Genomic DNA, 23,794 nt, shown 5'->3' with positions numbered 1-23,794 from the left:
GTACAAGAACAAAGAGGCTGCAGGAACAGCTGGGGACCATCCTGGCACAGGCTTCTAACCCCAACCCTAGGGACACCAGGGCGGCCCCACATCCCCAGACGTATCAGGGCAGTGCTGGGGCCTGAATAACCTCATGGCCATGCCCTTTGGACTGGCAGCACAAAGTGGCATGGGAGGTGACTTGCAGAGTGGGGTGTGAAGGGGACCCTAGCCCTGGCTTTAAGAAGGACACTCTGGTTCAGAGACAAGGCTCTGACGAAAGCTGGGAGACCCGTTGTACGTGTGTAGGGCCTGCATTTTCTACTGACAGATGGCCTCCTGCTAAACAGTCCCACAAAGCAGAGAGCTAGGAATTGGCTGAGCCGCAAAACACACTCAGGCCCCTCTAGAGACCAACTCTGCTATGTCCTTGGAGAAAAGGCACATTGCAAAGCCAGGCGCTGCCCTTCCAGGCTGAAGGTACCATGAAAAACCAAGGGCCCTTGGGGGCTCCTGCCTCCACCTCACAAGAGCCAGCTCGCCTGCCAGGAAGGCTGGCGTGGGGCGGCGGGGCGGGAGGGGGGCGCGAATGGAGCAGGCACAGGTCTGTTCTTCTAAATCCTTTCCTGAACCGCAAGGTCAACGACAGAATACCAGGGCATCCCTCTTGGGGACTCGAAGGTCACTGAACCCACTCCCCGGTTCTGGGCCTGACCTCACAGATGTTGGTGGAAGGACCTGGGAACCCACCCTCTTTGCTTCTGGGAAGTCGTCCTGCCTGAGTGTTGCAGTTAAAGCCTCCCTTCCCTTTACTGTGTCTGTGGTTCTCCCAGGGGTAGAAAGGGCCAAAAAAGAATGGGCCACCACATCCTGGCCCTGCCCGTGGTCTTGAGTCTGGCTCTGGCCCTGGCTTCCCAGGAAAGCTCTCACCCCCTCCCCCTGCAGCCAGAGTCAGGCCTAGGGCCCATTCCAGACCTCGGCCAAGGACAGAGTGGAGTTCCCTGAGCCCACAGGTGTGGCACTTTCCCGTGTATGCAGGAGCAGGAGGCAGAAGAAGAAGCCAGGATGGGCAGGTGTGGCCCTTTCTAGTCACTCTCTGTGCCTCTGCCTGTCACTCCCAGCTCTCCACACCTGCGGCGCCCCCCAGGCCCGTCGCCCCAGCACACTGGGCCAGCTGGAAGCAGAAGGTGGGGGTGGCAGAGGTGGCCCCCAGCTCTCAGGACCACTGGCAGGCACAGTCGGTGGGCTCCTGCACAGTGTAGGGCACCCAGGTGGCGTTGGTGGCACAGAAGAGCTGCACGGAGCGCCGCTGCAGACCCACCTCCCGGCAGCACTTGCAGAAGCGGGCGTAGGTGTTGATGTTATAGTTGTAGATGCTGGCGGACGGGCACCTCCCATCGCAGGACACCAGGTTCACCTGGAGGTGGGCGGGCGGGTGAGACCGACTGTGTAGCCCAGCCCGCGAAGCCCCCTCTCCCGCCGCCACGCGGGCGCCACTCACGGGGGTGTTGCTCCTGCATTCATTCTTTCGGATGGTCATACGGATGGTCACCTTCTTGCAGGAACGCCCATCCTCTTTACCTGGGTGGGGGGGGCAGCTGTGGCTGAGAAGTGCTAGCGGGAGGCGGCAGGATGCGCCAGACTGGGGCAGTTAGTGTCATGCTCGAGGGCGTCTGTACTGGTGTTAGTACCCATGCATTAGAGCCCCTCCCCAGCGAAGAGAAAGCCTTTCACTCAGTGCCCTGGAAAGATGGGGAGGTGGTGAAGGCAGGGGAGACAGGGAATGAGGTCTGCATGGCTTCAGGGGCTCTGGGCTAGGGAAGAGGAGGATTTGGAGACCAGGCAGGCTGCCTCCCCGCCCCAGGCCCAGTGTCTCTAACCCCTGTTGTTGACCCTGGCCCCGTCCCCACCCCTCTCTCAGCTTCAGCATTCCTCTCTGAGAGGGCTTCTAGGATAAAGAATCGGCAATTTCCTGAATGTATGGAAACCCCAGTCCCTAGCAGAAGCTTGCACACAGCAGGCTCACTGGGTTTCCGTATCCATCAGACAGGGCCGGGGGTTTGCCCACCTCACACAGTGGTCACAGGGATGGAAAATGATGAGCACGCCAGCTTCCTCTGCCTGGACTGCACCTCCCACAAACAAGCCACCTCAGGGCCATTCAGGCCCTCACAGACTCAAATATCTCCTCCCCAGGCCTCTCCTGCACCCTGCCTGAAACTGCAACTCCCTCCCTCCACCCTATGCCCCCTCCCTGGCCCCTCCCTTGTCTTATTTCTATCCAGGGCACCATCACCAAGGCCTCAGACACACACCTGTAGTTACGCTGGGGAAAGGGAAGCTTTGGGCCTCCTTTTGAACAGCCCCTCCCTCAACTTGTTGTGAGCTCTTTTCTCATTCTAAATAAATATTCAGTTTCACACCCTGATATGGGACTTGTAGGTCTGTATTCTTTTTCTTAATGAGGCCCGCCCAAATTGTATCAAGTTTCAATCCCCATAAAACCAGATGCATCCTTTTTATTATATATTTTACTTAATATTCTGTCTCTCCCACTAAAATGTCAGCTCCATGAAGCCTTATTTATGCTGTGTCTATAGTGCCTAAAACAGCGCCTGGCATACTGATGCTCGGTAAATATTTGCCTGATGCACAGATTCGCTCTGTCACCCCAGAGTGCCTGCCAGAAATGGGGTGGAATCCTTTCTTCTGGTCTCTGGGCCTCACCACAGTGGGTTTCCCACCATACCCGCTGGAGGACTCCTCGCCGGAGCTAAGTTCACATTTTCCTCCCCCTCTGCTTCTAGGAGGCAAGAGGCCCAAGGGCTGTCCTGGCTATGGCCCTTGGGGTCCTGGACCGAGACCAGCTGAGTTACCAGTGGGAGCAAAGCGGTGGCAGCATTGGGCATTGATGTGCTCTGGGAGAGTGGGCACCGCTGAAGCATTCCCACGCAAGCCCAGGGGGTGAGGCTCACTATCCAGCATGCACTTTTGGCCGAAAGGCCTTTGCCAGAGGCAGGGAGCGGGGGCCCCTCCCCCCCACCCCAAGCTGGGGCCACCTAGCAGAAGGGACATTGTTGGGAACAGCAACGCGGCTGCATGCCTACAGTCCTGGGGGCTTCCGAGAGGAGTACCTGGGTGGCAGTGGACACTAACCCGTGGAGGAGAGGCGGGGCTAACGGGGACCACAGGAAACGGGGTCCCCAGGAAACCTGGGGAGAGGGACATGGGTCGCAGGTCACAAGGGAGCACATGGACTATTCAGGAAACATGAATTTGGGGTCAGAGATCAGCCCATGAGGCACTGAGCCCAGCTTTCCTGCAGAAAATGTGAGGCGGACATAAAAGGGTCCCAAATTCTACATCCCTCCCAGGCCAGTCTGAGGACCCTAGGGCGAGGCAAGGCCTGTAGGCAAGGGTCCTAAAGCCGACTGGAACATGCATGCAGATGTGGTTGGGGCTGCAGGTTCCAGGGGCCAGGCGTGAGGACGGATGCACAGAACTCTCACTCAGACTGAGTCAGGGACCCTGTGGGCCTGAGTCCCACCCAGGAGGCACCTCCAAGACAGGGGTCCCGACCATAGGGAGAATTCACTTGGGGGACTTCTGGGCTAGGGGTCTTGGCAGGGGCAGAAGGAGGGAGAGTAGCTGGTGAGTTACTGACCTCCTGGACGTCCCCTGTCTCCATCAAGAAGCGGAGGCCTTTTGTTGGGATAGGAACATGAGCATGGTCTCTGCCCATCTGCATATCTCTGCCGGTGCCATGAGCCCCATGGTAGGGGCGTTATCCCTTCATCTAATAACCCCTGAAGAACCACCACTGGAGGTGCCAGGCCAGGAACCTGGCCCTCTGAGCCCTGACACGATACCCTGTCCCCCAACCAGAAGCGTGTCCCCCTTCACCCCTGGGCCTCCACCGTGCTCACTCACATGTCCTGCAGCATCCTTCTAAGGAAGGTACCACTGAGCCCCCAACCTAGAGGGAGAGGAGAGGAGGTGAGTGGGAGAGCCCATCCCAGCCAGGAGCCAAGATCCCAGCAAGGGGCAGCAAGAGTGCAAGAGTGACTCCTTTTCTCCCGTGATGCCCTGGGAGAGGAGCGCCAGGCCTTGCCATCCATCAGGCCCCGGCCAGAGGGAGAAGGGGCCCCTGGGCTGGCCATGGGAGAGCCACAAGAGCTAAGCTGGCTGGTTGGGACACCGGCACGAAGGCGGCCTGTGGCCCCAGTAAGACTGCAGGCTGGATAAGATGGTGTGGGCCCCCCATCCTTCCAGTGGCAGCTTCCCTCATGCCCCACCCTGTTCTCTCATTAGTGCTTCCTGCACAGAGGGTCGGGGAGGGGAGGGGTGCTGGGGATGGGTCAGCCCTGGATAAGTTACCCCTTTCCTCTGGGCTTAGTTTTCCCACCTTGAAAATGGGGGTGATTATCCCTTACAGCCCTCCTCCTCTTTTATGAAATGGATAAAACAATGATGTGACAAATTTTTTTGTCAATAAGTGTGTGTATATGCATGTGATTTTATGAGCATATACGTGTGTGTGTACACGTGAGATTTTGTGTTGTGAGTGTGTGAGTGTGACTGGGAATGTGCGTATTTGTTTTCTGGGTAAGGTCAGAAATCTTTCAATGTCCAGTATTAATCTCAGGCACTTCAATAATGCAACAATAACCCAACCCTCCAGATATCCTTGCCTGTGAGGTCTGCCCATAGTGACAGCTGTCCCTGCTGGTGCTGGTTTGGTTAGTGACAGTGCCGGTAGACCATCCCAGGCCTGAACTGGGCATCGGTGTGCTGTGTGTGGTGTGTGTGCCCTGGTGTGTGACGGTGCGTGGTGTGTGCTCTGGCAGGCCGAGGTGTTAACGGCCCCGTGCGGTGTGTGGTGTGTGTGAGGGACTGACTGTCCAGGTTGGTGTGCATGTGAGGACGTATGTCTGCGCACATACGTGCGCGGCCATGTGATGTGTGAGGACGTGCGGAGTGATGTGGTCAGAGCAGGACTACATGGAGAGATGTGGAGCTGGGGTGGCAGGGCACGTATGGACTCCAGGGAACCCCTCCTCCCTCATCTCTGCACGCCGGACCCACGCCCCCTGCCAGTAAGGCGGCCGATATCCCTGGCTTCAGGCCATGCCGTGGGGGGAGGGGATGGCACTGACCTTGGCGCACTCGGTCTCGTTGAGCGGGGGGCAGCTGATGGGTGAGCGGACGAGCACGGCGCCCAGGGGCGTGCTGCTGCAGTGATGGCGGGCACAGTCTGCGATCCAGGACGCCCCAGGCTAGAGAGCACAGAGGTGGGCGAGGGGGACTCGTGGCCAGATGGCCCGAGGGAACTGATAGGACACGGCTCCGAACACGGGTGCAGCCCAGGACCCGGCACTGCCAGGGGCCCTGTCTGCGCCTCGCCCTGCGCCCTGGCTGCCCCCCAGCATGCCTCCCCGGGTGGGTAGCTAGGGGGCTGCCTACCAAGAACAGGGAAGTGGTGCCGTTGGGGAAAGTGAAGAGGCAGGACACGTTCCTGCAGGAGCCACAGCAGGCCGCCAGGTCCCGTGGGTGCTCGTACTCCTGGTTCTGCAGGACAGGGCAGGACGAGAGGGGCCTCAGCCATGTGCCCACCTCCATCCTCCTGCCTTTCCTACTGTCTGAGGTCCCTGAGCCCAAAGCCCAGAGAAGGTCCCCCCTCTCAGAAAGGGAGCTCCCAGCCTCTCATCTCAGGCAGGAAGGTCAACCTTACTTCTCCCTTAAGCCTCCTCCACAGCAATTCCTAGGCACAACCCCCGTGGACGAAGAACATTTCCACCCCTTTCAGAGGTAGCGTTGCTGGTGATTAAGGGTGCTCGTTCTGGTTGTACATAGACCTCAGTTTGAGGCCCAGTCCCTGTGGGAATTTGGACAAATGACTGGACCTCCCTAAGCCTCAGCTTTCTCATTTGACAAATGGGAATAATTCTACCCCCTACCCTCATTAGCTTTTACTAGAAGCCAGTCACTCTCCTAGATGCTGGGCATGCAGAAGTGCTCAACAAAGGGTAGCAACACAAACACACACACAGAGCAACAAGGAGTGTGCCAGTCATAAGTAGGTGCCTCATCAGTATGTGTTCTCTCCGTGAGACACCCGCCCTGGCCAGACCCACACTCTTGCTGTTCCCCTCCTGGCCTCTCCCAACCCAGCCGGAGCTTAGCGCCTTCCACAGGGGTCTCTGAAGGGCCCCTCCCCCCAGGCCTACTCTTCAGACATGTATAGAAAGCTTGAGGCTCCTCTGACTCCTGGATCACCCAGGGTCCCCCAGGACAGCCCCCCTGACCCTGGCCACCCCTCTCCCGCCCCGCACCTACCACCTCACAGCGGACGTCACACAGGACAGAGGTGGTGTTGATTTGGTAGAAGCTGGTGAGAGGGTCGAGCACGTGAGTGCAGCGCGAGGTGTGGCACACGCCGTCTGTCGAGAGCTCTACCACGGTCTGGCCCGGCAGCATCACCCCCAGCTCGCGGCTCAGGCACACGGGGGCCTTGGCTGCACGGGCGAGCCGAATGGCCACAGTCACCGAGAGAGCCCGGCAGCCACATCCGGCCCAGCCTAGCTCTACCCCATGGGCTTCCCTTCCCCACTCACCACACTCGTATTTGGCGCAACCGCACACATTCTCCACGCTGTGCAAGAATTCCTCGTCCAGCTGGGACTTCTCCCACTGGGTGGGGCAGAGGCAATGAGCACCCCAGGGTGCAGAAGCCCAGCCCCGCCCTTGGGAGCAGGCTGCCCCCCGCCCCCGGGCCCTTGCCTTTGTCAGTCGCCTCCTTGCAGTGGGAGGGCAGGGGGCTGGCCAGGCCTGGGGGCCCTGGAGGCCCGGGCAGCTCAGTCACTCCCCAGCCAAGAGAGAAATGCGTGGCTTCCCCACTGAGGATCACTCCCCAGCGTCCTCTCCCAGGACCTAAGGGCTCTCCTTTCGCCCCAAGCACTCACTGGCCACCTCAACAAGGGACCATTGCATGGCTGCCAACCAAGAACCCTACATGGCTTATATCATTTACCCGCCTCCTTCACCAGTTGAAGGGAGAAGAGGAAGGATGGGAGGGGGAGAAAAAGAGGAAATGTGTGCTGGGGGAGAGGGGGTGAGGACAATATATGTAATCCAGAAAATGGTGAAAAAACTTTTTAACATAACTTCACATTTCTTAAACTATTTTCCCTTCCCTCAGGGGCCGTGCAGCCTGGTGGTGAAGGGCATGGCCTCTGGAGTCAGATTTCCTGGGTTCTAATCCTGACTGTGATTTACTAGCTTCATGACCTTAACCTTAGTTTCCTTGTTTGTATAACTGAGATCATCATGGAATCAACCTCGTTGGGCTGTCATGAGAATTAATTTGACAACAGACATAAAAGGCCTAGGAACGTTCCTGACATATAGTTAGCTCTCAGTAAACATGAGCTGCCGTTATGAGTTTCATCACCATCATCTTCATCTCCCCCCCCAGCCCTACCCCCCCACCCCACCCCCACCATCATCACCATCCTCGTACCTGCTCACCACAATGCTGAAGCCTGAGCATGCCCACTTTGTAAATGCCGACACTGTGCTCAGAAAGCAGAGCTTAGGACAAGGCTCTCTGCACTACATTAAAGGACGAGGGTCTCCAGGGGATGGGACAGAGTGGAAAGGAAAGGGGGAGGCAGATCACAGAAAGTGGAGAGAAGCAGGGTTTCCATACCAGGTGGCACCGGGGTACCGGGATTGTGTCGCAGTCACACTCTGAAAAACAGGACGGGCCGGGACCCATCTCACTGGGAGATGTCCAGGTGGAAGTCTCCCTGCACCCCCAGGCCGCTCCCTCTGGCCCCTCCTCTGGCCCAGGCTCAGGCCCAGTCAGGGTGGGGGTTGGGGGGAAGAAGCCAAAATCTCAGCCTTCCTCCAGCCTCGCTGGGCATGGAGGTTGCGGCTCCCCCCTCCCCACCTCTGGTAGAGCAGGTGGGGTGCAGGGGTGGGTCCTAGTTCTAAGCTGCACTCCAGAGGCGGGTGAGGCTGAACAGGCAGACAGACCAATGGCAGGTTCCCTTTGTCATCTGGACTTCATCCTGCCTCGTCCTCCATCCTCCGGAGAGCCCTTTCTAGAGCAGATGTGGGGCCTCTTCACATGGCAGGGGTGAAACTTCTGACCATCTATCTTTCCCAAATATATATCCCAGCAAGGAGCTGCGGGGGAGCTAACAAACCTAACAGACACACCCACCCTAGCTTCACGGGAGGAGAGCGCAAGGTCGGAGCGGCTGTGAAAACACTCTCCTGGGTCCCTCACTCCTGCAGCAAACAGTTTTAAGCGCCTACTCTATGCCTATGCCGGAGGTTTTTCTGTGCCCTGGGGACAAAGCAATGAATAAAACAGACTAAAATCTCTGCCCTCGTGAAGTTGACATTGGAGGCCTGGAAAAAAGACAAGTGAAATAAATGCAAAATATTTTCTCAACTGTTTTTAAATAACATTTTTACATAAAGTTTACTGGTGTTTATTATTGATCATGGAGGCGCCCAAAGGGGTTTGAGGTAAATTTTAACAAAGACCATGTTTACTAACAGACAGCTGCAACAAAGACTTTTTTTTTTTAGATGGAAAAACCTTTTGGGAACAGGGAACTTGATTTTGTTCCTTCTTTCATCCTGGAGAGAAAAGGGTGTAGGAAAGCTAAGCCCCCAGAGATCAGATGCCAGGGGGAGGAAGGCAGTCTTGGTGATTCTGGAAGGCTAGAATGTGAGTAGGTTGACAGTGGGGGGACCCCATTCCTCCCTGCCCCCCTCTTCGCAGGGGCCCTGGATCTTGGCCTTTGGGTAGGGCCATCCCCATCCAGGGACTCACCGCAGGACTTGTAGGGACAGCAGCGGTCTGGGCTCCATACCTCCACCAGGGCGGTGCCCACACCACACTGCGCTTGGGGACAGCGGAAGCTCTCGCACACTGTGAGCCAGGGGAGGCAGGGGACACATTAGCTGCAGATACCTTGGAGCAGAGACCCCCAGAAATGCAACATTGGCTCCTCCTTGGGTTCCCGCCCCCCACTGTCCTTAGACACCCTCCAGGACTGGAGTCCAGGGCATAAGCATGGGCTCCTGGAGTCTCCCCCTTGAACAACTTCTGGAAGCCTTAGTTCTACTCTGAGGAGGCATTAGCAATAGGACAGGGTCAAAGTCTTTAAGTCACTCAATGGGGCCTTACCTCCCCTGGATTCTGTGTCATCCTAAGAGTAGGGGTCAGACGGGAGCCAGTGCCCAGCGCAAGCTCCCCTGCCGGGAACGGTTCCCTCTAGAGGAGAACACCATTCTGCCCACACTGTGGAAACCATACCCTCGTGGCCCACCCTGAGTCTGCTCTGCTTCAGGGGTGCTAGACTCCAGGGCGCACCTTCTCTTTTTCCTAGTCTTCAGGCAGCCCCTCTTAGTTTGGGGTTCCTCAGTCATTCTCATTCATTGAGAGGACGAGGCAAGGAGTGAGGGACCCCTGCCCCCGGGAACAACTTTGGGGTGGGGAGGGGAGGTACGAGGGGCAGCACTGAAGGGGAGGTTTTGAAAAAGGTAAGACTTATCTGGTTTACTAAAATATATATATATATTTGCATATATATACATATATATATATGCATGGGTAAGGATTATCAACTGATGTCTCAAAAAATTATGAGGTGGAGGGGGAGTAGGGCCTTTGTCTAGTGTCAAAGTAATGGGTTCCCTTCTGGTTGAAGGAGGAAAAATGTAAATGCAAGATGGAGGCATCCAACAGTCACCACCCTCATCCAGGGCCCACGTTAGTCTCAGTTACAGAGTCTCCACCAGTCAGTCTGTGTCTCATGATGTGACGTACGGTGAAGCTCGTGTCTGTCGAGCCCCACACTTGTAACTTATGTCCACCAAGTCTTAGATCTGACTTCTGGTTTACAGGAGGCACAGAGGATGGGGGGAGCCAGGTAAACAGTTCCAAGAGGAAGCAATGGATAAGTCCAGAAGGTGGGACTTTTCTGCGGGACCCCAGCCCAAACTATAATTTCGTGTCATGCAGAAAAAGGCACCTATGCTAGGTTCAAAGCTATCTAGGAGACAAAATAGGAATGTGTGGTCCTGGATTGGACAAACCAGGAAAACCCTGGATGGGGTATGATATAACTTGAAAATGTATTAACATTAACCGAAAACAGCGGGTTAAAAAAGAGCAGGTACACCTTTGTGACAACGTGGATGGGCCCAGAGGGCATTATGCTAAGTCAGACAAAGACCAACACCATAAGATTTCACTTACATGTGGAGTCTGAAAAACAGAACAAATGAGCAAACAAAACAAAGAAGACTCTCAAATACAGAGAACGAACTGGTGGATGTCGGGGGGGGGGGGATGGGTGAAATAGGTAAAGGAGATTAAGATACAAACTTCCAGTTACAAAATAAATAAGTCACAGAGATGAAAAGTACAGCACAAGGAATATGGTCAACAATATTATAATGACACTGTGTGGTGACAGATGGTGACTACATTCATCACGATGAGCACTGAGGAATGTGTACATTTGTTGAATCGCTATGTTGTACACTTGAAACTAAACACTGTATATCAATTAACTTTAATACAAACAATGAAACAAATAAAAAATTGAAAAAAGCATGTACAGTGTGAGCTTATTTTGGTTAGAAACACATTACACATACAAAGGCATGGAGAACATGTGGAAGGATATATTCTAACGTGTTGACTGTGGCACAGCTAGGAAGCAGGAAGGAAGTATTTTCACTTGCTTGCATTTACTTGGATTCTGTACCTTCTATGAGGTGTATATAGTGCTTCTATAATAAAAGCACAATGAGGATTGGGAGAAGTAGTAATATCAGTAGTCTCCCTTTATTGAGCACCTACTGTATGCCAAGGACCATCAGGCACTTCACATATATTATCTCTCGTCTTCACGAGACCCCTCAAGGTACGTATTATTAGCACCATTGGACACACGAGGAACCTTGGCTCAGAGAGTCAGTGACTTGCCCCAGGCCACACGGCTAGTAAACGGCAGAACTGGGAATGCGAAACCATGACTCGCTGGCCGTGCCTGTCCTCATTCCACAATTTCCAGGCTTCCTCCTGAGAACCACAGAGAGATATGTGAACAAGAGAGGGAGGCCGAAGAGGACAGAGGAAGAGACACACAGAGAGAGGAGAGGAAGGATGCTGACCCTCTGCTCAGATCAGCTTTGTGAACGCTTGGGGACGAGTGGCGTCGGAGACCCCAGGTGGAGCCAACTGGCGCAGTGTGGCCAGCTCATCTGGGCACGCTCCATGGAAGTCTACACTGTTCCAAAGTTGGTTTCTGACATTGAAGCCGTCAGGGTTGCCCCTGGGGTCTCCTGGCAGATAGTATTCACCTATGCTGCTCTGTGCACTGTTCACTCACATTTTTCCTATAATCAGTGCGCAGTTTTTGTTAAGTGGAGTCATCTTTAAATTCAAACAGTTTGTTAACTCTCATCCATTAGGTTTTCTTAAAGTCCCTGATGCTGGCTCTACTATGTTTAATAGGTACTATTAAGGCACTAGGTACACAGTACACACTATATTAAGGTACTATGTCCTTTAAGGATATCAGGAAGGGTCTGCTCGCAACACAAAAGAGCTTCCAAGGCTTCGAGATGCAAGGTCTTCTGGGATGCAGGCTCCATGTGCAGATGCCAGGGTAAAACAGGGCAAGAGGGGCCCTGAAGCAGGGGCCTTGGGCCAGAGAATGAGGACTATGAATCAGTGCTAGGAGGGTTAGGGTGGCCTCAACCTAGGCCTCCCCCTGGCCCTGGGGGGCTCCGAGGGAGGGGACAGGGAACCTCTTCCTAAAGCTTCAGAGCCATCCATGTCCCAGCCTGGACCCTGCACCATCCGGCTGCCACGGCCTGGCCCAGCGTCCTCCTCCATCACGGGTTTGGCTACTCCGTGCTCACTCCCTGGGGGCTCCCTGGGGCTCCCTGCTGAACTCCCATCGGTCCCGAGGGAGGACACTGTAAAGGGGCCCCCGTGGCACATAAATGTCCCTGGAGCCCCTTGTGGTGAGGTCCCCGTGTCCAGCTGGGACTCACCGCACTGGTACAGAGGGCAGCAGAACTCTGTGGTGTTCCTGTCCACGGTGAGCGCCTCTCCTTCCTGACACTCAGGGATCGGATCTGGACAGTCGCCACAGGCTGAGCAGGGGGAGAGGGGCCACGGCCGTCACAGGCAGTCCCCCTCATGGGGTCTTGGTACAGAGCAGGTTGCTGGGTTGGTGGCGGGGGGTACCTAAAACCCAGCTGTGACAGGAGCTGGACTCAAGTAGTCTTTCATGGCCTCATGGGGCCTCTCCTGGAGCAAGAATCTACATCCTCCTATCTACCTGAAGTCTTACACCGAACACACACCAGTTTCCTCCTGCTAGTAACGGATGGGGTGAAGCCCTGGTTGGTTTCCTCTTCCTCCTTCCCTTTGTTCTGAACAGGACTCTCACCCTTCTCCTGTGCCCAGTCCACCTGGAGACCCCCACCCTTTCCTCCCAGCAGCCCCGGGAAATGGCTGAGGAAGGGGATGGCTGGGATCCAGCTGAGCATGCCGACATCTGCTGGCACGTCCACTCACCGCAGAAGTAGGAGGTACAGCACGAGTCCCCCAGGCGGCCCGCAATCAGGATCTGGTCCTGGCGGCAGCTGGGGACCAGCTCTGCCTCACACAGGGCTGGGTCACACTCTGCAGAAAAGACAGAACGTAAGTTTTGGGTGCTGGGAGCAGACCCTGTCTGGCCATGCCTGAGCCCCGACGCCGGCTCTGCCCCGATCCCCAGCCAGAACCCAGTCCCCAGAGCTCTCCTCCCCCAGCAGCAGGACTCCCCCTCCCCCTGTGCTCCCCTCCTCAGGACCTCTCACCACAGCTGTAGCTGGGGCAGCAGGAGTCCTCCTGGAAGTGGGTGAGGAGTCGGTGGCCTGGGCGGCAGGTAGGGGCGAGTCCCTCACACAGAGTCTGGTTACACACTGGGCCAGGGGCCACAGGGCCTGTCACCTGGAGGCTGGGACTCCCTCCGCCCCCAGCCTCCAGTACTGCCCAGCACCTAGACAGCTTGTCCTCAGTTCTCCCTCCATCCCCCCCAGGACCCACGTTCCTGGAAGGGGCCTCTGAGGGTCACACAGAAGGTCCAGGGCTCAACAGAAGAGCATTAGTAGTTAATACTCCTCGAGATGGGCCACGTACCAGCAGCTGTCCTAGATCAGTATCAACTTCTAGATTCTCACAACAACCCAGAGAGTGCGGACTATGATCAACCTCATGCTACTGCAGAATCAACTAAGGCACAGAAGACGTTAAATCATCGGCTGAGGTCACGAGGCGGCAAAGCGGTGGAGGAAGAGTCATCCAGGCTGCCTGCCCTTAAGCCCTACCCACACTGCTTCATGAGGGGGGCTCCTGTCCCCTAGGCGGGGCTCTCCACGCCTCACAACACACCCCCCATAAGACCCTTTCATTTTCCCAGGCCTTGTCCTATTCATCAAGGTCAGCAGGTGGAGCTGGGGCCTTTTGACCATCTTGTGGTTGAGGTCGAGGGAAGTGAACGGTAGGACTTACCGCAAACCGTCCCCAGGCAGCAGGGATCCTCAGTGGGCAGGAGCAAGGCCACCTCCCCAAAACGTGGGCAGGCCTCAGGGCGGGGCCCTGGGCAGCCCAAGTCCACTGGGACGATGGTGTTGGGAGCCTGGCACCGGTGCCGGCAGCATCCACTGAGGGAGCTGTTCCACGTCTCCCCCAGGGCCCGAGGCACCCCCGTGCTGTCAGTGCAGGCTGCAGTTGGGGGACATGGCGGGGCACGGGGCACTGAGGCGGGTGGGGAGACCCAGACCGTCCCGGGCTTGACCCTCCCTGGGACACTGACCATCCCCAAAGCAGACCTGGAGGGAGGCAGAGGGGCCTCGGCCATGGGTGGCAGGTGGGATGAGGGGACTCTAGTGTGAGGTCAGCTTTGGAGGGACGTACCACACTTCTCCTCGGGGATGCAGAGTGCCGAGTGGCGCCGGTGCAAGATGGTGCCCTCAGAGCAGACACAACCCTCGCCCAGCACCTGGCACTGCTCTGGGTCCAGCGGGCCCAGCAGCCCATCCTGGCATGACTCAGGGGGCTCGCAGGCTGCCACACATGCCTGGTATATGGAGTCGCTGGAGCACAGGAAGGCTGCAGGGGCACAGGGGGCACCAGGCCTGGCTCAGACCCCAGGCAGTGAGGAGGGGCCTCAGAACATCATCTGTGCCTCAGCAGAGAGTGCAAAGGGGTTTGGTGTCACTGCCTCCCTTATCTAGATCAGGAGGCAGCAAAGTACAACCCATGGCCAAATCCAGCCTCCTATGTATTTTTGCAAATAAAGTTTTATTGAAACGCAGCCCCACCCAGTCACTTGCCTATTGTATCTGGCTGCTTTAGCACTCCAAGGGCAGAGCTGAGTAATTTTGACAGAGACCATAAAGCCTCAAAAGCCTCAATTATTTACTATATGGCCCGTTACAGGAAACATTTGCCAAATCCTTGCTCTAGATCAGTGTTTTCAAATTTTCTTGATGGTAAAAAGTAGATTTTCACACTGTGGTCCAATACACATGGGCATGCAGAACAGTGGTCCTCAAACCTCAAACAGGGGTCCTTACGGAGGAAGGAATCATTTGGGGGCCTGCAAATACCCTTGCCAGGATCCTACCTCAGAGCAACTGAACTGGCATCTCTTATCGTGGGGCCCAGCATTCATACTTTTCAAAGTTCCCTGGTGATTTTAAAGGGTAGCTGAGATTGATTGAGAATTCCTGAGAGATATATACAGATATATAGATATAGATATTACCTTTTTTTAGAGCATTACTGATATACTGAAGCAAAATTTTTCACAAAACAATATTTACTCTTTCTAGGTACAGTACACACTAGCATTTCCTATTCTGTTGCATATTTTTAATATGGTGTTGACCCCCAAAGTTGATTTCATACCCACATTGTGAAAAACACTACTCTAGATGACTTTGTCTTTTCATCTCTTACCTGTCATATTCTAGGTGTGGTCTTCCTGTGAGCTGCTTCTGGCCTATCTGGATGTGTCCACGTTTATAAATCAGACTGCCCTAGGCCAGTCCACCCCTGTCTACCCCACAAATGCAAACCTAACGGAGTGAGGAGGGGGTGGATCTCCCTCCCTCAGGCAAGGAGGGGAGAGACTGAAAGAAGAGAAAGATGACCAAGAAATTAAGAGAAAGGTAACACTTCCTGGATGGTAACCATGTGGTGGGCCTGCGTGAGGCCCTCGGCACACATTACCTCATGTTACCCTCAAAACAACCCCAGGGGGAGCTATTATTACTTTCCTCATTTTACAAATGAGGCAAGTAGATTCAGATAAATTAAATAGTAAGCAGATAATATTCATTTGACTTATTAATCTAAATTATAATAAAAATAAATTTGTTACTGTATTCGTTTGCTTAGAGATGTATTTATAAAATATTTCTTGAATTATTAATATGAATGAATGAGTGAATGAATGAATGAATGAATAATTAAGAGGGGCAGAAGCCTCAGAAGCAATGGAGGAGTCGCCCATCCTCCCCACTCCCACTTGGTCCCTGACTCACGGCAGTAGTCGGAGCGTCGCCACTCGATGCACACATGGAATTTGTGGCACATAGCCACGTACACCGTCAGTGCCACGCAGGGCTGCTGCACGTACTTGGTGTCCCGGATCCACAGCTCACAGAACGACTCTGGGGTCACCTGGGCACGTGCACCCGACAGCGCTGCTTACCCTCATTCCCCACATCCCAGGGCCCGGCCCACTCCCCCCACACTCTGCCCCCAGCCCTGCGCAGGGGCAACAACCAGCTTCTGAAGACTCCTGATCTGGTCCCAGGCTCAACACCTCTGGGGAGCTGCCCTCTGCAGGCGGGTGCTGCCACTCCTGGCCTGGGAGGCCCCCCCACACTGGGCCCAGCTGGTACATACAAAGCGGTGGCAGGCGCTGAAGGTGCGGTTGGACACCATTCGAAGGCAGGGTGAGCAGTCAGCTGTGGCACAGCTATCCGGGCGGAAGCGGGTCTGGCCCACCGAGGTCAGGGAGCTGGGCACCTGCCAACTGTCCAGAAAGGGAGCAGGGTCCTCAGCCTCACCCACCACAGAGCCATCCTCCAGGCTGAGGTCATTGGCCGCATCCCCATCACAGATACCTGGAGAGGGGCAGATTATCCCAATAGCTGTAATTATCACCACCACTCCCAGGTCCCCAGATGTCACTTTGCATATTTCTTACAACAATTCTTTCAGGCTGGTATTACTATTATCCCCCTTTTATATATAGATGAGAGAAATGAGGCACAGAGAAGCTAAGAAACCTGCTGTGTAGGAAGATGTCATCGTTCTTAGGAGACACACACCAAAGTATTTAGAGAAAGAGGGATATAATGTCTCAAACATACTTTCAAATCACTCAGAAAAATGCATATATATATATATATATATATATATGAATTGCATAACATAGAAAAGTGCATATATAAAAATCACATATGTATATAAGCATGCAAACATGTATGTAGGCATATGTGTGTGTTTTATACACACACACAGAGGCAGGAAAAGCAAATGGGGCAAAATGTGAACACTTGGTAAATCTGAGTAAAAAATACATGAGAGTTCTTTATACTATTTCTGACATCGTATGAAAATTAAAAGTTATTCCAAAAAAATCTGCCTTAGCAGAGATTGCTAGCTAAGTGTAACACCTGTTTGCTCTTCTTCCCCGGCAGTTCGCTAGCCTACTCTCCCCAGGCTTTCCTGGGGCTGGGGAGCCCATGCTGAGGCCCAGCCAACAGGACAGGAGTGGGGCTGAGGGCACCACGGTGGGGCCCGGTCCATGAACACTCATTGACTCTTTTTCCTGCAGTGGAGCTGGAAGCTTGTGTTGAGAATGGCAGAGCCACGAGATGGAAGGAGTCCCCGCTTGGGAATTTGTGTGTGCCAGAAATAAACTTCTGTCAGGTTGTAAGGCACTGAAATGGGGGTGGGGCTGAAGTTTCTCTGTCACAGCTTCTAACATGACCTTAACTTCCAGCTTCATCTCTCACGTTCTAGGCTCCAAACACACACTTCGTGCCCTTGACCTTCTTATGCTGCTCCCTCTGCCTGAAACGCTTTCTCAGAAGTCTTTCTTTCAAGAGCCCTTCAGATGCACACGTCCATGACCTTCCCAGTTCTGTAGAAGGGATTTTGGTTTGCTGGGCTGTCTTGCTCTGAGTGCAAAGATTCATTTTCCTTTAGACTCATTTTCTCACTTTCTCAGTAGTCCCCCGGTTGCCCAGCAGGGTGTCTGGGACACTAAGCGTTAGTTTGGATAAAATAGAGGTAAACTAGCTGACTTCTGCTCTCATACCTCCAGCCACCAGTTTCATGAATATAAAGCATGATTTACTACAAAACCTTCAGATTTTATCAGTGGTCCCCGTGGTTGCATTTTTGGTCTTGGCATTGAGTCACTGAAGGGTGTCACGAAGGTATCCTAGGGAGGAGATTACTGCTGAGCACAGCACTCCCTGCCAGGCATAAACAGGAGAAGCAAGAAATGGTGAGAAAAAGATGGTGGAGTGGTGGTGGTCCTGGGTGTGTGTGTGTGTGTGTGTGTGTGTGTGTGTGTGTACGTGTGTGCATGTAAAGAGAGATGCTTGTATCAGGAGGTCAGTAAGAACAGAAGTTTCATAAAACAGTGATTTTGTCTGTTTTGCCTACTATCTATCCTGTGACTGGTACATGGTAAGTAATGAGTAGGGAGCAGACTTACACGTGTTAGTTCACGTCTGGAGGGCAATTTGAATACATGGTCAAAATGGTGCAGATGTATGAAAGCAGATTTATGTGTTTATGGAACACGTAAGTGCTCCTATGTCTTCCATCATCATAATCATGGCCATCTGTCACGGAGTTCCCTGTGGGGGAGCAGCAGTCCACACTCAGACTCCCCCTGCACCCCTTTTCCTTATCAAAATACATCCAGTCCCTTAGGGCATGCTCCTGCAGTCATGCTGTGGTCTGAAGAGCCTAGTTCTAAGTGTTGTGGCAGCTCAGCTGTGTGAGCTGAGGCAAGCCACTTAACCTCTCTGAGCCCCCTTTCTTTCTTAAGTTCAATGGTCATCTCTTAGGGCTGTTGTGTGGATGACCTGCAATAAGTGAGATCAGAGTGTGGAAGTGCTTTGTGAAGTGCCCAGGCCTATGCAGACAGGAAGGATTATCTGGTATTAGGAAGCTATCAGGGAAGCTGACAAACAATCCCAATTAAAGTGACAACTGGCCGAGGCCAGAGCTCTGTGCCATCTCCTTGCTGGCAGCTTCAGCCCCAGAACACCAGACACTAGGTCTCTGTGCCCTGGCAGCTGTGCTGGTTCCACCTCTGGCCTGGCCTTCTGTCCCAGCTTCCCCTGGGTTCACACAGGGCAACCTGTGTTTAGGGGCAGAGGTGGACCCAAGAAGCATCCCCTCTCCCCCAGCTGGGTCCCACCTCACCGCATAGGCCATAGCCCTGGGCCTCGCTGGCTTTGCTGGCCTCCAGGATCATGAGTCCTGAGCTGTGGAGCCACTGGATCTGGATGTGCGACGGCGTCCGGATCACATACATGTGGCCTGTGTCCTCAATTCTGAATCCGTGTCTGCTCATAGGGGGCCAGATAGGCTGTGAGTCCACAGTCACCTTGTGGGGGGGAGAGTGTTCAATGTGAGAACAGCTTGTCTGTCCGTTTGTCCATACATCCCTCCATCCATCCACCCATCCATCCATGTATCCATGCATTTATCCAACAAACAGTATCAAGCTATGTGACAGTCTCTGTTTCAGGCACATGTGGCCAAGACACTGTCCAAGTGACATCAAAGAATTCTGAAACCATTTTTATGAGCACAAAATGATGAAACAAAAAATATAACAATGGGAAGCAGGCTACATCCCTGTGCCCAAACAAACACATGTTACACTTTGAGGCCTTCTAATCCTCTCTTCTTTCCTGATTCTGCTCAGATCATTTCTTCTGGGAGATTTTTCCTAAGTCTCCAGCCTCTATCTTGGGCACCCCTTCTCTGGGGCCTCCTCATCTCTATGCTGGCCATTAAGATAGAATCTGTTTGTTTCCCTCATCGAGGCACCAGATGGACTCTGAGTTTCTTATGTGTTCCATACACACATAAATCTGCATTCATACATCTGCACCATTTTGACCATGTATTCAAATTGCCCTCCAGACACTCTGGCTGATCCACCTTTGAATCTCCAGCACCTGCCTTTGGGCCTGACATAAATTGGGGTCTCAATCAATGTTTGTTAAATATGCAACACACCCTAATTCTCTCAAACACTTTACATTCAAAGCTACAACCTCTACTACATATTGACAAGGTTAAATTTCTACGTACTATGGATTATTAGTTTTACTTTGTAGAAATGGGAAATGAAAAGATTAGAATCTTAAAATATTTATAATGACTTTATACCTCCCTCCCCTACAAGAATCACTGTTTTATTAATCACTTTGCAAATTATCCAGGACAGGAATTTCTGTGTTGGAAAACTTTGACCTTGGGAAATCCCTCGTGCTCTCAGCCTGAGCCTTCCTAGTTGTGCAGAGAGGGGATGGGGCTGCATGAACCTGGAGTGGTCTCCTAGTTCTGGGAATGAACACTGAAGCCCAGGGATCCTCACTTGTGTTCACAGAAACCTGAGTTCAAGTAAAGACAAAGGACACATTTTCAAAACTAAGGACTTGGGTTTTAGCTTCTGATCAAGATGGAGTAATAAGGACTGGATATACCCTCTTGCGTTAAGCAACCAAAAAATCTGACAAATTGTATGAAACAATAGTTTTCAGACATTGAGCAGTTGGCAGCACAGGAGAATGATCTCCCTGAGAAAGGGAAAACAAATGAGGTGAGCCTTATGATTGCCTAGTTATTGCTTAGAGGAAGTCTCCAGCCCACGGAGCAGAAAGGAAGAAGGAACCCAGGGAGAGCCTGGTGGGCTCCCTGAGTTCGTGAGACAAGAGTTGAGAGTTCATGGAGGCCAAGACAGCTGGAGTTTGCAGAACAAAATGCTGAGGGGAAGAGAGCTGGGGAGAGAAAGAGAAAAAGGGGGGAGAGAGAGAGAGGGCACACATGCTCAGAAGTTCTGCAGACATTCCCTCTCTCACCCTGTCCTGACCCTGTGTATGAATACTGACCAGTGTATGCAGGTGGGAAAGCTACTTGAGACCAGGAAAACAATCACCTGAAAGGAGCAGACAGAAAAATTCCCAGGTCTCACACTGGGCTAAGAATAGCTAGAGACACCACTAGTTACAGTGCAAATATACATAAGATCTAGGGTAGGGTATGAGAAAGCTACTTCTTCAGCAGTGAGGAATCACTACTTAGAATAAAAAATATAGAATAAAATCGTCTTAGGATAAAACTATATAGGCTCCACTCAACAAAGCAAGCTTCAAATGGATTGAACTTTTTCTAGTAGTGTAACTAGTACAAAACTCAAGAATATTTTTTAAAAAGAAAAGAATACCCAGCATCCAACAAGGCAAAACTCACAATGTCTGTAATCCAATAAAAAAAAAATCGTCAGTCTCACAAAGCAGCAGGAAAGTACAGCCCATAATGAAGTGGGAAAAATCAGTTAAAATTGACCCAGAAATGATAAACATGATAGAATTGACCCAGAAATGATAAACATGATAAACATGACCCAAAATGATAAATAGGGGCAAAAAGATAATCATTAAAACTATATTCCATATTTTCAAAAAAGTAAAGGAAAACAAGATTTTTAGAGCAAGATATGGAAGATACAAAAGGACCCAAATCAAACTTCTAGAGATGAAAAATAAAATTAATGTCTATGGTGAAAACTATACTGGATGGGATTAATAGATGATTAGACACCATAAATGAATATATTAATGAACTTAAATACAGAGCAATAGATACTATCTAAAATGTAACACAGAAAGAAAAAAAGACTGAAAAAAAGATGAACAGAACATAAGTGATCTGTGGGACAACTTTAACTAGCCTAATATATGTGTAATTGGAGTCTCTGAAAGAGAAATGAATTACCAGTCATGTCTTAACCAAATTGCTTAAAAGCAGTGATAGAAGGAAAATTGGAAAGGAGTAAAAAAAAAAAAAAAAAAGACACACTATGTAAGGAAAGAATCAGAGTGACAGAAATATCATAATGACAGATTTCTTATTGGAAATAAGCAAGGTGAAAGATAATAGAAATTTATAGCAGCACTATTCACAATAGTCAACAGGTGGAAACAGCCCAAAAGACCAGTGATGAATGAATGGATAAACAACTGTGGTATGCACACAATGGAATATTATTCAGCCATAAAAATGAATGAAGTACTAGTAGATGCTACAACATGGATGAACCTCAGAAACATTATGCTAAGTGAAAGAAGCCAGACACAGAGAGTCACATATTGCAGACTCCATTTATATGAAATATCCAGAATAAGCAAATCTATAGATAGAATTCATATTGGTGGTTGACAGGGGCTAGGGTGATTAATGATTAATTTTATGTTATATCAATTTTACCTCAATTCAAAAAGAAAAGACAGTGAAGGAAAATCTTTAAAATACTGAAAGAAAAATTAAAGTCAACATACAATTCTACACTCAGTCAGAGTATCTTTAAAAAAATGAAGGTGAGGGGCGCCTGGGTGGCTCAGTCGGTTGAGCGGCTGCCTTCGGCTCAGGTCATGATCCCAGGGTCCTGGGATCGAGCCCCACGTCAGGCTCCCTGCTTGGCAGGGAGCCTGCTTCTCCCTCTCCCTCTGCCTGCCTCTCTGCCTACTTGTTCTCTCTCTGTATCTCTCTGCCAAATAAATAAATAAAATCTTTAAAAAAAATAAAAATATAAATAAATAAATAAAAAATAAAAAATGAAGGTGAGATCAAAACTTTTTCAGGCGGCACCTGGGTGGCTCAGTCCATTAAGCATCCACTTCTTGGTTTTGGCTCAGGTCACAACCTCAGGGTTGTGGGATTGAGCCCCTGTATGAGGTTCAGCACTCAGCACAGAGTCTGTGTGAAATTCTCTCCCACTTCCCTTCCCTCCCCCTCTGCTCCTCTCCCCGCTCTTGCTCTCTAAAATAAATAAATAAAATCTTTAAGAAAAAGCACCTTTTTCAGACACCGGCATATCTGTACTATAAGAATGTTAATAGAAGTCCTTCAGGCAGAAGAAAAGTGATATCAGATGGAAATCCAGATCTACACAAAGGAATAAAGGATACCAGGAATGATAAATATGTGGATAATATAAGCTTTTCTTATTTTAAAAAACCGTGTTAAAAGATAATTGACTGCTTAAGGAAAAATCATAATGTACTGTGGAGTTTATAACAAATATAGAAGTAAAATATATAGACAATAATCCAACAGAGGAGATGAAATGGAATCATTAAAAATAACCCAGGAGAAGACAGAAAAAGAGGAAAGGGAGGGGTATGAAGAGCAGATGGAACAAATAGAGAACAAATGGCAACATTATGTTATATACAAATCTTATCATATGGATGACCAAATTAAATATAAATGGTCTAATCATCTCCTAGTTAAGAGGCAGAGATTAGCAGATTGGCTAAGAGAAAAGGAAGACCCAACTATTCCCTCCCTACAAAATCCTACTTTAAATAAAAAGACACAAATAGGTTAAAAGAAGAAGTGTGGAAAAAGATTTCTCTTAGATATATACATCACATATACATGTTAACACTAATCAAAAAAAAAAACAAAAAACAAAACTGGAGTCCCTATTATAGATAAATGAGACAAAGCAGAATTCAGAACAAAGACTTTAACCAGGATAAAAAGGCCAATTCATACTGATTAAGGAGTTAATTCAACAAGGGGGCATAACAATCCTAAATGTTATGCACCAAATAACAGAATTCCAAAATATGTGAATAAAAAACTGATTAAACTCCAAGGAAAAATGGACAAATCAATAATTATAATCAGAAATTTCAACAATTTCTCTCTCAATGATTGATAGAACAAGTAGAAAATGAATAAGGATTTAGAAGGCTTGAACAACACTCTCAGTGAACTTGACCTGACATTCATAGAACATTTCATTCAACAAGAGAATACACATTTATAAGATAGAGTATATTTTGATACATTACATAAGTCTCATTAAATTTAAAAGGATCAAAATTAGATAAAATACGTTCTTTGAACACAATGAAATTAAATTAGAAATCAACAACAGAAAGACAGCTGGAAAATCACCAAATATTTGGAGACTAAAGAAAAACACTTGTAAATAATCCATGGGTCAAATAAAAATCAAAAGGAAATTTTTAAAGTATTTTAGACTTAATGAAAATGAAAACACAGTATATCAAAATTTTTAAGATGCCGCTAAGTCAGTATGTAAAGGGAAATTTATAGCACTAGATGCTTATAATAGAAAAAGCAGAAGGTCTCAAATCAGTGACCTAGGTTATCACCTTAATAAACTAGAAAAAGAAGAATAAATTATACCCAAAGGAATCAAAAGGAATAAAATAATAAAGACAAGAGAGAAAATTAATGAAATAGAAAACAGAAACACAACAGAGAAAACCAGTAAGAACATTCTTTGAGAAAAACAATACATTTGACAAACCTCTAGCCAGACTGGTCAGGAAAAAGAAAAGACATGAAGTACTAATATCAGGAATAATATAGGGTACAGGGATACAGATCCTATGGACATTAAAAAGACAGCAAGAG

The 23,794-nt window shown here is 50.5% G+C and overlaps 1 protein-coding gene across 1 annotated transcript in view; it reads right to left on the bottom strand.

Moving 5' to 3' along the window:
- Positions 1 to 1,145: 1,145 nt before the first annotated feature.
- The window catches only part of OTOG (otogelin), an 85,001-nt gene continuing 62,352 nt past the window's right edge, over positions 1,146 to 23,794 (bottom strand). The window contains exons 40-56 of the mRNA XM_027577886.2: positions 18,530 to 18,713; positions 15,983 to 16,203; positions 15,616 to 15,754; positions 13,982 to 14,176; positions 13,577 to 13,789; positions 12,883 to 12,987; positions 12,599 to 12,706; positions 12,070 to 12,171; positions 8,828 to 8,926; positions 7,688 to 7,728; positions 6,594 to 6,669; positions 6,316 to 6,494; positions 5,443 to 5,547; positions 5,136 to 5,255; positions 3,910 to 3,955; positions 1,481 to 1,560; positions 1,146 to 1,396 (exon numbers count right to left, since the gene is read on the bottom strand). Coding sequence (XP_027433687.2) covers positions 1,196 to 1,396; positions 1,481 to 1,560; positions 3,910 to 3,955; positions 5,136 to 5,255; positions 5,443 to 5,547; positions 6,316 to 6,494; positions 6,594 to 6,669; positions 7,688 to 7,728; positions 8,828 to 8,926; positions 12,070 to 12,171; positions 12,599 to 12,706; positions 12,883 to 12,987; positions 13,577 to 13,789; positions 13,982 to 14,176; positions 15,616 to 15,754; positions 15,983 to 16,203; positions 18,530 to 18,713 — 2,214 coding nt within the window. The 3' untranslated portion in view covers positions 1,146 to 1,195. The remainder of the gene's footprint in view (positions 1,397 to 1,480; positions 1,561 to 3,909; positions 3,956 to 5,135; positions 5,256 to 5,442; positions 5,548 to 6,315; positions 6,495 to 6,593; positions 6,670 to 7,687; positions 7,729 to 8,827; positions 8,927 to 12,069; positions 12,172 to 12,598; positions 12,707 to 12,882; positions 12,988 to 13,576; positions 13,790 to 13,981; positions 14,177 to 15,615; positions 15,755 to 15,982; positions 16,204 to 18,529; positions 18,714 to 23,794) is intronic.

This window comes from Zalophus californianus, chromosome 11 (assembly GCF_009762305.2).
Source record: "Zalophus californianus isolate mZalCal1 chromosome 11, mZalCal1.pri.v2, whole genome shotgun sequence".
Taxonomy (NCBI): Eukaryota; Metazoa; Chordata; class Mammalia; order Carnivora; family Otariidae; genus Zalophus; species Zalophus californianus.
This window is presented reverse-complemented; position numbering and strand designations above follow the sequence as displayed.